Source organism: Passer domesticus, chromosome 7 (assembly GCF_036417665.1).
Source record: "Passer domesticus isolate bPasDom1 chromosome 7, bPasDom1.hap1, whole genome shotgun sequence".
Taxonomy (NCBI): Eukaryota; Metazoa; Chordata; class Aves; order Passeriformes; family Passeridae; genus Passer; species Passer domesticus.
In genome coordinates, this window is record NC_087480.1 from 48,171,030 (window position 1) to 48,184,654 (window position 13,625).

Below are 13,625 nucleotides of genomic sequence, written 5' to 3' on the forward strand. Positions count from 1 at the left end.
ACAGGAGAAAATGCTTTCTTTTAGTGCTTTTTTGAATAGAAATCTAATGTGTTGTATTTGAGGCTTTTTTTACAAAGCAGGTTATCCGTGAGTCCAAATTGTACTGGATTTTCAACAAAGAGAGAAGCAGAAAAACAAAAGCAAAGCAGTAATGGTGGTGATTTTGTTCTGCAGTTGAAACTCAAAATGTTGATTGTCACCATACTTCTCTTGCCTTTTCTGCTCAGATTTAGGAGCTTGTTGCCTCTCATGTTTGACACAAGGGGTTTTCATTTCCTCTTCATTCACTAGAACTTTTAGATGTACTCATAGACACAGAAATAAATGAAGCAAAACCTCATTAGGCTGAAATAATGTGTAATAGCACATTTATTGCAAAGTACAGAATACTGATCTATTACTCCTACAGTTTCTAGAAGACAATGTGAGAAAGAAATGCTATGAGAAAGGTTGAACAGAGGAAATGTGTGCTGTGAACCCTCCTGATTATGTAAAATACAGCCCCTAGGGCAGTTTGGACATATAAGCAGCACCTGGATCTAAGGAGAATTACAATGAACTGGTAAATGGTGGTTCAGCTGAGATTCATTTGTATGTAAACGAAACTGAGGAAGGACTTCTTCAGGACCTCCTCATCTGCCACAGAAACCAGTGATATTTCAATGCATGTCACCCAGAAAAAAGTGCACATATTTCATGGTGTTTCTGTGTTAGTTACTGTGTGAGCAAACACAAGAGAGGAAGTGGCTGTGCTCAGAATATGAAGGGGCCTCTTCCAGTGATTTTTTAAATTTTATTTTAATCTTCCAGGGTTTGCTTGGGCCTCCAGGAGCCACAGGAGACAGAGGACCAATGGGAGAGCCAGTAAGTTGATCCTTATGCCTGTTCCAAATTTTTCCATGTATTATACAAGCTTCTTTACAACTCAAGCTCCATTTTACCAAGATTCTGCATTGCCAGCTGTGGTTAGGTAGGAATTGTGGGGTGACTGCTCCAAAACTACAGAGCTGGAGTCTGCCTCCCTTGCTTAGTGTACCTTGTTCATAGAGACCTGTTAATGTTGTTGGGAAGCTCTGGAGTAAGGGGGGCACAACATAAGAGAACATAACAGAGCACAGACCACAGTGTAATGTGTTTTTACACCACACTGAGCTGGATATCTGTGTTATGTATTAGGTAAATGTATGTGGCAGTGCTTTAGTGGTGTTTTTTTAGGCAAATATTAGAATTGTTCAGGAACACAGGGACCACATCTGTTTGGCAGGTTAAATTTTCAAGAAGAGACTGCTATAATAAACCTCAGACATTCCTCTGCTGGATGGATTCTTGTTATTGTGTCAAAGCCATGCTTGCTTTCATGTGGTCAATATTGTTACAGAAGATCAGGCAGAACCTGCAGCAAATATATTCACTGAACTGCAAGATATAGCTGTGACAGGAGTAGTATTGCAGCACCATCTCTGGGGGTAAATCACATTATGTAAATACAGTAAAAGAATATATGCTAAGTAGGATTTGGGACAAGGCTCCCATTTTCTGGTGCAGAAATCTAATAGAGTTGTCAAAAATTGTGTGTTTACATTGCTTCTGGAAAGTAATTTTGCAAGTAAATTGCACATAGTTAATTTAAATCTCGAAAGTGAAGTGCTGATAAAAATTGTATTAATTTTAATATTATTTGTATTTAGTATTATTTATAATATTATTCCTACAACTCCATGCTTACAGAAAGTAATTGCACATTTTGAGGGCTAGAAAAACCCCAACAAATTTTCTTTAGGGTAGAATTGCATATTTAACTTGAGCTCCCAACCTGTAGGAATAGCAAAATATTTCACCAAAAATGTGTTTTTCCAGTGGTTATCACTGGATTCCTGTTACTTCATCTCTTTCCCTTATTATATTTTCATGTTGCAACATCTGAGAGCCTTACAATGAAAGGTTTATATGTCAAATTCCTGCCATTTTCTGGCCAAGTCTGAATTTTCCTATCAATAGCATGCCTGTCTGCCTTACCTAAGTGGTCTTCTCTTGTGCAGCCCACGTTTCTCTTGTGCTCGCCATCATAGAAACTACATGTTCACTGTTAGAAGAAAAACTTACCCTGTGAACAGGGTATCTTTTCTTTCAAGTGCTGAAAGAGTGAAATGCCTTCAGAAGAAGGTCTGTGGAGCTGGAAGGAAGTGATAAAATGACAGAAGATGTTGCGCAAGGAAACGCGCGGCTCTTTTTTTTAGCTGCCTATCCAAGCAGCTTGATTTCATCCTCTGTCAGCTGGCCACTGTGTGAAAGCCAGCTGCTGAGCTTTTCTGGCCCTGTCACTAGTTCTACACAGAGAAAAGCCCTAATTGTTGGTGGAGGAGCAGAGAAACATGAGCAATTAGAACTATTTGTATTAACGGGATTGCTCTAAATTGCACTCAAACTTTATCTACTTGTCACACATCTCAGTAAAATCCTTTGCAAGTTACCTGATGTTAATGGTTAAAAGGAGTTCCAATACTGCTATAAAATTCTGGCTTTGGAAAGTCTTGGGAGAAAGATACATTACTGATCCAGCAGCCTTATCTCCATGGTAATATGAAGAAATACTTGATTTGTGAAGCAAACTTAAGCTTTGTGACACATGCCTAGTGGAATTTCATGGAGCTTCTGCAAGTGAAAATCAATTAACTTAGGACCAAGTGAATTATCAAGGTGAAGTAACTGCAGTTTTAGTTGTTCATATTTAAATGCAGATAAAATGTAAAATAAATGCATCTGCCAGAATTCTGTCAGTAAGATGCAATTTACATTGTTTTTACAAGGGAAGAGAATACTCACAGGTCATCAGGAGGAGCAAAACCATATGCAGAATCTGTAAGAGGAAGTGAAACAAAATTAGAGTAAATATTTGTTTAAAAGGTTTCTGTCATAAAATAGAAGCAGCATCTTTCCTTTACACAAGAATTGTAGATCAAGAAAATGTTTTGAACTTAGAATATGTTTAGACACAGATGAGTCCCAAAGGGATAAATAGATATGAACTTCCTTGAAGTTCAAGGATTGGTTCCGTGCAGAGAGCTGATTTGTCTGGACATACATTCACAGTGGCTGTAGAATCAGCTCCAAGATGTTACAGGCAGCTTCTGCTCCCCAGCACACAAATCCTGCTCTGTGAGCTCAGCTCTTACATGTGCAGAGAATTTGAACATGCCACTTTGGGAAATGATCCCTGGGTGTCACTGGAGTAAATCTACTCCTTACGTGTAAGGCTTATTATGAATGCTTATGTTGTAGTTATCAGTATTGCTAAGAAGGCTCCAGCCTTTAGTCTGTCATGCCTCAGTGGCTGTTCTGTCCATGGTGAAGTAGTTGTTTTCAGTTAATTCCATACCAGACTGTAGGCTTTTCCACAAAGCAAACCAGACAGTCTAACAAACCTTAATTAAACAAAGTCTCAGCTAGTCAAGAGAAGAGCTTAGTTCAGATAATAATTTATTTTTGATCTAAAAGAAAAGACATCTGTGCTATTATTCGAGATCTGTTATTTCAGTGCATCAAGGTTGGTACTGTATGCCATCATGGGGCTTGGATACACTGTTGGATTCAGGAGGAAAGACAATGAAACATTTCTTTGTTCCAGTTGGAAGACTTGTGAAGGGACAAATTGAACACTCTACAGTGTAATTTATGTTAATTGAATAATGCATCCAAAATTTTGTTTAATGCCAGGGTCCAAGAGGACAACCAGGGGATGCTGGCCCTATTGGAGAAACGGGTTTTGAGGTGAGATTTTAATTACTTATATAGCAATTACAAATACTCAAACAAATGACTAATCCTGGACAGTGTTTATTAAAAAAATATTTTTGATTTAAAAAATTGGATGATTTAAATATCATGAGCAGCTGACTTAAATATCATGAGCTACTCAGAGACTCTTACTTTAAGCTGTTACCAAATCATGTCTAAAATAAGTAGCTTTTTCTGTTATAAGCACTGTCTTTGAGCATATAGTTATCACATTTGTCATAGAAGGTGAATGTTTAATTGAGCAAACATTTTTTTTGAAAGCACTGTTCTCCTTGCAGTTAGCAGTAAAATACCATTAATCATATGTTGTTTCCATTTGTAGATAAAGGAAAGCAGCTGTAGAAAGCCTTCTTGCTCACTTCTGCTTCTGTTTTTTCTTTATTTTTAATATTTCATTGAGAGAAATGTGACAGAATGTATTAGCCACATTTGTAATGAAGTACCTGAGGGATGAGCTCACTCAGAGCAGTAGGGATTTGGCTTATTCAAAGAAATGTTCTTCCTCAGTCACCCAGAGTCCAGACTTCTGACTAGCTGCTAAGAAAATGTTTATATTAAACTTTACAAAAAGAAGTTTGATATCATCAACTCATTAGGGGCTGAGGCCTTCAAAAAAGGGTTTAGTTCTCCAAAGGCTGTGTCTGCTTGGCTCCTAAACAGAGCTGAAGTTGTCAGTCAGATTTACAGAAGATAAATGCTTGCTCAGCAGTAATTTATGGCGAAAGGTACAGGCTTAATGGTACTGCTGAGTCTTCAATATGTTTTTGACCCACACTGTATTTCCTGAACTCCTTCTGTACCCTCGTTTCTTTTGGGTTTGGCTCTAGAAAAACCAAAGAACTGCGTTGTCTTGATTTGATTTCTCAGACCTTCATCTTTTCCAGTGTCTCAGGCCATTATTCTGCTTCAGGTTTGGGTGTATCATTTAGTTGTTGCAAAATTATTCCTAGTGATCATGTAACAGTAGCTCTTGTACCATGCAGGGACCTCCTGGCCCTGAGGGAGAACCTGGTCTGCAGGGGGAACCAGGCACAAAGGTAAATGTTGAAATCATTCTCTCAAGATGTTTATATTTTCAAATTCTCATAAAAGCAAATCAGAGAGATCTGATTCATTAGCCAAGTAGACAGTGATACAGGAAACAGAGCATTAAGAAATACCATTATTGTTGTGATGACTCCATCAGCTGTAAACCCTGTCAATGTTATGGATGTTGTCCTTTAAAATTGAATTATTTTCCTTGTGATATCCCAGGGAGACATTGGACCTGCTGGGAAGGCTGGAGAGCCAGGTGACCAAGGCTTGAGGGTAAGCTGTGGATGCAAATCTTCTCCCACAACAGAGAAGTATATTACGAATGAAGTGCAGGTTGAGAAATCTTGTTTTAACAGAAGAATTCAATAAGAAGGTATTTTCTGATAGCCTCTTTTTTAAAGAAAAAGAACAAAACAGTGTAATATTGTAGCAAGGTAGAAAGAGTATTGACTCTACTCTTTCAAGCAAGGGTGGCTTGAGAGCTGCTCACCAGAAAGGGACCTGGAGATGCTGGTCAGCAGCTCTGAACATGAGCCAGCTGTGCCCAGGTGGCCAAGAAGGCCCGTGGCCTCCTGGCCTGTGTCAGAAATGGTGTGGCCAGCAGGAGCAGGGCAGTGAATTTTTCCCTGTACTTGGCACTGGTGAAGGTGCACCTTGAGCTTTGTGTCCAGTTCTGGGTCTCATTTCAAAAGAGGACATTGAGGTGCTGGAGCACATCCAGAGAAGGGCAAGGGAGCTGCTGAAGCACAGATTTTGAGAAGCACTTGAGAAAGCAGGGGTTGTTTAACCTGAAGAAAAGGAGGCTCATTTCCCTCTATAACTACCTGAAAGGAGCCTGTAGTGAGGTGGGGGTAGGTCTCTTCTACCAGCTAACGAATGAATGAAAGAATGAATGGCCTTAAGTTGTTCCAGGAGAGGTTCAGATTGGAACCTTCAGATTAGAAGTAAAATCTTCACTGAAAGAGTGGTTAGGCATTGGAATAAGTTGCCATGGGTAGTGTTGGAGTCAGTCTCTTGAAGTGTTCGAGAGGCATCTGGGTGTGGCACTTGGGAATATGATTATGGTGGTGCTGGGCTGATGGTCGGACTTGGTGGTCTTGAAGCTTTCTTTCAACCTTGACGATTCTGTGTGATTATAATGTTGAAATATTTCTAATGGTAAATGGCCATACAGTAAGTCTGTAAGCATACAAATATAGTAGTTTCCACATAAACATGGAAGTTTCAGGACAGAACAGGTATATTTTTGAGGTTACTGTACTTACATGCTATATACTTTGAATCCAAACAAAATCTCAGTGCCACTGTCTAAATCTCCAGGGTTATATGGGCATGGTATTGCCTCTTTTTTCTAATGCTGATCATTTTTTATGTTTTCTTGATTGGATATTCATGGATTGTGACACTGAAGATAAATAAACTGTAACAGCAACTAAAAGTTATCCAAAATATAATAAACATGTATAAAACTAGTCAAGAAATATAGAAAATAACTTTGTTTTCAACTGTTTCTTTCTATAAGGGTGAGCCAGGGCCTCCAGGAGAAGACGGTGTTCAAGGAAAAGATGGCCCAAAGGTACATTAAGTTTTTGCAGCAGATGTAAAGTACTCTAATTGGTCTAAGGACCCAAATCTCCCTTTTTATCCTAGGTCAGTACCAGATCAGATGAGCCCAGTTGGGTGCACTTAGTTTTAACATAGGAGGTCCTGTAAAGCACGGGCTTTCTGTATCTTTTGGGTACATATGTAGCTTGCAAGGGCTGCAGAGCTGAATGGCTTGACAAAGAAAAGCAAGCTTTACCTGAGTACAGTCTTTGTCTGTGGTGACTGAAGTGCTGGAGGAAGCAAGCCCAAGGCTGCTCTGCTTTCCAGATTAGATCAGTGCTGTGCCAGGGACTGTGGCAGGTGCCAGGACAGGGGATGTCATGGAGAACAACCTCAGATACCTGGTGATGGATGAGGCAAAATGTGGCTGTAGGAGTGCAGGAGTGGGATAGAAAGGCTTTACCCTTAGAGCCTGATCTGGATTTGACTGGTGAGGTTCACATCAGTTTCAGCGTGCTTTTTTTCAAACTCAGAGATACAGAATTCCCTTTTCTTATGAACAAGTAATTCTGTAGCAGCAGGATGACTAAGGGATTTTCAGGGTTTTTTACTGTGTTTTAGGGAGACCCTGGAGACCAGGGACTTGTTGGAGAAGGCGGTGAGAAAGGAGAGATGGGATTACCAGGAATTGCTGGGCCCCCTGGTGAACCCGGCCTAATGGGAATTCCTGTAAGTGTTTTCTGGTTGAAATGGACTTCTTGCTTGTTTGCTTTTAGTAAACAAAGTTAATTTTTCTTTCTTCCTTTATTTTTGGTTTTCCTGGTTTTCTATATAATTAGAGATGACTGTATTTAAATAAGCTTCCAGTGTGGTTTAGGATTAGTAGAGAGAGGAGACAAATGCTTTTCCTATCTTAAATATGGGACCTCTTGGCAAATAGTGATTCCTCACCATCTGTCATCCAGACACACGTACCACACAGCCTGGAGCCTCTCACTTCTGGTCTCTCCTCTCCAAACAATGTGGCATCAAACATACACAGATCAAATAGTAGACAAGCATTAGAATTCACAGATAACATTGTTAGATCAGTTTGCCTATTTGTTCTGGCATCACTCCTAGCAACTAAAATCCATCCATGAAATTGTATGCAACTTCTTCATGAGAACTAATTTTGAAGCACAGTTTCCAAAGCAAGGATTGTAGCTTTAAATCAGATCACCTTCCCTTACCAAAAATCATCATGTTCTCATCTGCAGTCCTCTGGCTGCCTTCTGTGCAGCTCGTATGTGATGGTGGGATCTGACAGAACGTTGGTTGGAACTCCAGCTGTTCATGGCTGGGAGCACTGTCCACTCTGTCCCCTCAGCATCAGTGCTACATTCTGCTGTCTTTAGTCCTGGTTTCTTCACTGTGAACTACTTTTCTAGGGAAAGCAAAAAGTGTTCTTTTGGGTGTTGGCACCCCTAGTGCACTGCAGAACAAGTTCTGCTTCTTCAACTCTCTATTTTGAATTGGTGGTTTTGGGGAACATTGAAGTTTCATATGTTGACATTATTGCAAAACAGCTCAACCCTGGCATTACTTTATGTAATTATACTTGTGTACAATAATTAACATCAGCAGTGTTTCTGTGCCTCAGTGAGACAGGCAGGTCTGGCAATTCGATTTTTGGGAGGATGTGGTTAGGGAGGGATTTTTCACGTTTTTGTTCTACATGTTCCAAAGGCAACTGTAGAGCTGCCTCCTTCTCCACTTGTCCTCCCTGGCATCTGGGAGTGTACACATCACAGCTTTGGTTTGACCTCATTCTAGGGATGCAGACAGATCATAATATCCTAGTCTAAACATGGAAATCATTTTCCTATAGCCCATTGTCTGAGTGTTTCATTGGAGGTGAGAGTAACATTACATTTTCCTTAAACAGTAGCTTACAAAGCGACAAATAAACTTCACAAATCTGTAAAGTAATAATTTCTGTGTGGACAAGATTTAATGGTTTTTTTCTCCCTTATTTGCAGTGCATTTCCACTGCTTTGATAAATAATTCCTGAAACTTGCCCACTTGTTTATCCTAAAACTTGAGACAGCCCTTCTAACTTGCTTAAAGACACAGTTTATGATATTTTTCCTCCCACCTCTCTGCTTTACCAAAGCCTACTTAGTTATGCACTTTGGAGCAGAGGTTAAACATGTTTCCAGGCCTTTCTCAATAATTTCTTTTTCTCTCCCTAATAAATCTATAGGGCCCTGAAGGAATACCAGGAAATCCAGGTCAGAGGGGCCGTTTAGGAAAGAAGGTAGTATTTTTCATCTTCCCCAGTTCCCTTCCTTTTATCTGAAACTCAGATTTACATTACAGAATTCCATCGAACCAAAACTATCCCTGTTGTGTGTCATGCTTCAAGCCAATTTTTTACTTGTTAGCCATAGCAATTAGAATTGTCATCATTCTTTAATCAATAACATTCAAGGTCTTAGGAAATTTAAATTTGCATCAAGATGTGGTTTTGCAACTCAGAAGAGTTTCTGCTTTAAGCTTTGACTAAAAAAAACCAAAAACATAATGGGAAGGCTTCAGCAGAGACTCTTTTATACTGCAGAGTTCTGGGCTCAGACATTCTAAAAACTGCAGTAAATGTCATACCTATTAAATAATGCTGTTACACATTTTGATTAAGCATCAACTGCATTTTGAAACTTAGTGTCAATCTCTCGGTATTTTTAATACAATAATACCAACAGGGGGAAAAGGGGCAGCTTGGCCCTCCAGGAGAAACTGGACCTGCTGGTGATTCTGGCCAACCTGGAAAAACTGGTCCTAAAGGTGCAAGAGGAACTCGAGGTCCCACGGTTAGTACAAAACATGTTTAGTTACAGAGGTCTTTCAGCATCAGAATGAGACCTGTTCACCTTTCCAGAAGGGCCATGGATCTGGAGGGAGCCATCTCAAGCTTTTGGTCATCTGACAGTGATGTGGGTGGGATGGCAGAGCATACCATGGAGCACTCATGTCCCACACTGCACATACAGCCTCACTGCTGTGGCTGCTCATAAACCTTTCCAGCTCCAAGAACAAAAATCAAGGGGTTTGCTGTCACATACCATCAGTCTTAGCCATGGCTGAAACAAAGCACTTCAGATGAAGGCTACTACTCCTGTCAAATAGGAATCTACTCCAAAGTTAGCTGAATGAAGTCTATTCCATTAACTTTTAGCTCCTTTCATAGTAAGCTCCCCAAGCTTGCTCCATACAGTGTGACAGATGCACAGAAGCATCCAGGCTCCACACTAGAGGCCAAGTGCCTGTGTCAGTCCAGTCCTGTGGCCACTGAATGCAGCTGTGTGCTGCTGAGCACATGAAGTACAGAAGCAAAATTTACTATCTTATGGCCAATGTTTTCAAGAGAAGGAGTCAACTTCCTGAGGTGATGACCACCCCCTGCTTCCCTTGGCATACTAGCACTTATAAAGAGAGTTCTTCCTCACCTCCCAAAACTCAGATCTTTTTGATTTAATTATGCACAAAGACTATAAGGTTAGGACTCAAAACATTGACCATTTTTTCCACAGAAGAATGAAAAGCCCAGTATTCTTTAATAAATGAAGTAGGGCCTACAAGAAAGTTGTCCATGGTGTCAAATGTCAATATTTCAAGATTTTTGCAAGTGCTTGCTTTATGTAGTAGGCATTGTTGTAGCACTTTACGAAGGAGCTCGTTTCTCTCTCACTGATTACTGCATTTAACAGGGACATCTAGGAGGAATGGGACCTGAAGGAGAGCCAGGAATTCCAGGTTATGGGGTACGTTTTTACTGAATTCAGGTACACATCCCAAAGTAAGTCTGTGGTACTATAATTTCAAATTTCCTAAGAATCTATATCTAGACTACACAAATATTTTCAGGACAGCCAGATACTCACGTATGTTTATATGGTGTGTTTGCCTACTCAGAAATGTTAGCCTTAAGCAAGGATGCCTGGTTTTTGTTAGTTTGCTCACAGTGGGTTTTACCACAAACTTTAAACTCTTGTTTATCCAATGTATCTCACCCCTTCTGAATAAAACTCCTCTGAAACTACTGCAGCTATTCATTGTAAAGAGAGTTCAGCAAACACCTCGCCTCTGCTTACTGTCTGGCCACTTAATTTCCATTTAAGTAACAGAAACTGATTGAATAAGGTTAGTTGAAGGACATAAAGATATTGTGGCTTTCACTGAAAAATAGCTGTGAAAATCATCATGGATGGATTGAGTCATCCTCTTACAGAGCAGACTGTCCAGTCTCTTTTTCACACAAAAACACTCAACACTGACCCTAACCCTGAAGCAAGAGCCAGCCCAGCTCCCATCACCTGCATTAAGCCCTATCAGAACATGTAGTTTCCCAATGTGCATAGAGCTTTTCCTACACACAGTCCATTTTCTGCCATTGATTTTGTTGTCATAACAAGATTTAGAATAATTTTCAAGCAGAAAAAGAAATGTAGCAAGTAGCTAAAAGAAATTTTGGAATTAGCTATTTCTTTAATTATTTGTTTTAAAATAATTTGTGTTTGGTTTGCTTCTTTAGGGTCACCAGGGTCCTCCAGGGCCCTCAGGGCCCCCAGGCCCCAAAGGAGAAAAGGTATGAACATGGGTTTTACTGCTCTGTTTTGTGAAATTATAAAGGGAGGAAATGTTACTGCACACCCACTGTTTTCCACAGCAAGCAGCAAAAGCCATCATTTGCAGTATTTGTTAGTATTGTCAAGGACTAGGAAAAGAAATGCAAAGTGAGGAAATGGGTCATTCAGAGCTGGAGTCCAAAATTATACTGTTAAAATGTTTGAGGTTTTAAAACACAAGGTACCCATTGTACAGAACACAGTCTATTGTATCAGACAGCCCCAGTGCCCTTAGCAAGCACTGCTGACAAAAATAATCAGTGCAGAACCAGCTAAATATTTACTTAACTCTGAGCCTGTGAGTACACCCACAGATTTGCCTGAAAGTCCAACCAGGATGGACAAATGTCTGTGGTTAATATAAAATGTTAGGGACAGGATGTGGCCTCAGTACTGCTATTTTAGTGTCAAATTTATTGTTTCTCTCTCAAGTCTCAAATGCTGAAAACACATTTGTATGCTCTCTGAGACCCATGTGACCCCAAGAGGGCAGGTACATGGATTCACTTTATGAAGATTGGATGGGAGTTGTCCTGACACAGAGCTAGAACCTGGAGCAAGTTTTGCAATAAATACTGTAAATAGGCATTCAGTGGCTGAAGTAAATAGGTTTTGATATGATTTTAGAAACAATAACTGAAAACTGATTTGTTGACAGCTAGGTGTTTAGGTTTCTGGGTCACTTCTGAAAAACCACTTTGATGTGCTGTAAAAGTCTTTAATCATATTTAAATTGTGATTCTCTTTGCATTACTATTGCTAGGTATCATCTGGAATAGATAATCTTTTGTTTATTAACTTGGATGGCAGTTATTTCATATTTAAATTGTAATTGGCTTCAGACTTAACGTAGGAGTCCTCTGTACTCTTGTTTTTCTTTCTACTAAGTGTATTTCTCAAAGTAGTGGAAGAAATTTTCTTTTTTCCCCTTGTCAAATATCCTGTTTATCCTTTTTTTCATTAAATAAAGACATGATGACATGGATATTGTTCAGTTAATCAGTTTGTTTCCTTATAGCTGCCTTTGAGACTAAAGCAAATATTTAGGTTTTTTTATTCCTTAATGTCTTTGGGACATTTAGGTGAATGTTAAGATGGAGTTACCATATCCATGATATTAAACCATAAGCATTATGTTCAATTTTAGCATCTATACAAAAGTGATATAGATGCTAAAAGTGAACATGATGTTTATGGGTCACGTTCACATAAGTTCAAATGCTTCTTATTAGCATTTGAACTTATGTGCATGGTAGATGAGGTTGAACTTCCAAGTTAACATTTATTAATACTTCTCTTTGGTTTAGGGTTACCCAGGCGAAGACAATACAGTCCCTGGATTACCTGGGCCCATAGGTGAACCAGTAGGTCTTTCTTTCTCAAAAACTTATCCTAGTGCATCTCAAGACAAGAGCAAATGCATTTATTTCTGAAGCTTTATATCATTGTCTCAGGAATCAGTACAAAAATACAGACTGATGGTTCTTTCATGAGTAGTCTCAGTCTGAAAATGCTGTTGTGTGCTCTTTCCTGCTTAAAGATCTGTGCCCTCTGTTTAATTACACTAATGCCATTAGTCTGTGTTTAGATCAGCGCATTTTAGAAAATAATTTTTCCCTCTGTTTACCCCAAGTTATACTTCATTGCTTTACTAATCAAAAATATGTTTTGACTTATTTCGTTATCACTGCAAACTAATTCAGCTGATTTAGAAACTTCCATTTTTGTACTAAATTCATATGTGGAGTGTATCTCTGCAGCATTTATGAACCTGTCAAAATTATTAGTACAAACTTCAAAATTAAAACAGATTCTGAGGACAGCAAGTAGTTTCAGAAAATAATCCAATTTTTAATGGGCTGTCTTACAGAAGCTATAAGAGAGTTTCCTTGCATGTCTTGAAACCAGAGTCACTGCATTTATCCATTGAGATTTTAAATTCATATATTTTAAAAAATTTTTTAATATAAGTATAAATCTGGAGAAGTTCCACTGAGGTCAATCCTCCCTCCTCTTTCAATTAAGCACCATATAATATTTATCTTTTAGCTTCTGGTCTTCAGTTACAAAAAATTTTAAACTGTGGTTACTGTCTGACTGCAATGCCTTCTGTTTAGAAAAAAATCATGTTTATTCCTTTAGCCAAGCTGTCCTTTATGTTTGTATTTCTCAGTTCCCTCTCGGTGGATAGTTTAAGACAAATCCCAGCTTTCTGTTCATATTTCACTGCAGCATTATATTCAGTTCAGCTGTTTCATTTTGCTCCCTGATTTCCTCTCTAGGGTCAAAGTGGTGAACGTGGAGATAGAGGAGAGCCTGGTGATGAGGGCTACAAGGTAATGCCTTTTGGGGTTTATCTTTTTGTTTGGGCATGGCAGGCTCTGCAGACTTGTGCAGTGGAGTAATGCAGCAGCAGTGTCATCTTCCCTCACAAGTGTGCAGGGATGCCCGTGCTGGTTCCTCACTGCACTGAGGCACTCCTGGAACACCTTGGAGCATCTTTCCTGTGGGAAAAGGGAGCTGCAACTCCTCAGCTGGAGAAGACCCCAGTGACCTTAGTGTGTATAAATACCTGATGGGAG

General features: G+C 39.4%; 1 protein-coding gene across 33 annotated transcripts in view; it reads left to right on the plus strand.

Moving 5' to 3' along the window:
• The window catches only part of COL24A1 (collagen type XXIV alpha 1 chain), a 171,784-nt gene that overhangs the window by 136,365 nt on the left and 21,794 nt on the right, over positions 1–13,625 (plus strand). For all 33 annotated transcript variants that reach the window (XR_010366410.1, XR_010366411.1, XR_010366412.1 and 30 more), the window contains 12 exons: positions 811–864; positions 3,715–3,768; positions 4,779–4,832; positions 5,050–5,103; positions 6,353–6,406; positions 6,997–7,104; positions 8,622–8,675; positions 9,121–9,228; positions 10,126–10,179; positions 10,950–11,003; positions 12,351–12,407; positions 13,326–13,379. Coding sequence is in view for 30 of the 33 variants with exons in the window: in XM_064428386.1 (XP_064284456.1) it covers positions 811–864; positions 3,715–3,768; positions 4,779–4,832; positions 5,050–5,103; positions 6,353–6,406; positions 6,997–7,104; positions 8,622–8,675; positions 9,121–9,228; positions 10,126–10,179; positions 10,950–11,003; positions 12,351–12,407; positions 13,326–13,379 (759 nt within the window). In the remaining 3 variants the exon portion in view is untranslated. The remainder of the gene's footprint in view (positions 1–810; positions 865–3,714; positions 3,769–4,778; positions 4,833–5,049; positions 5,104–6,352; positions 6,407–6,996; positions 7,105–8,621; positions 8,676–9,120; positions 9,229–10,125; positions 10,180–10,949; positions 11,004–12,350; positions 12,408–13,325; positions 13,380–13,625) is intronic.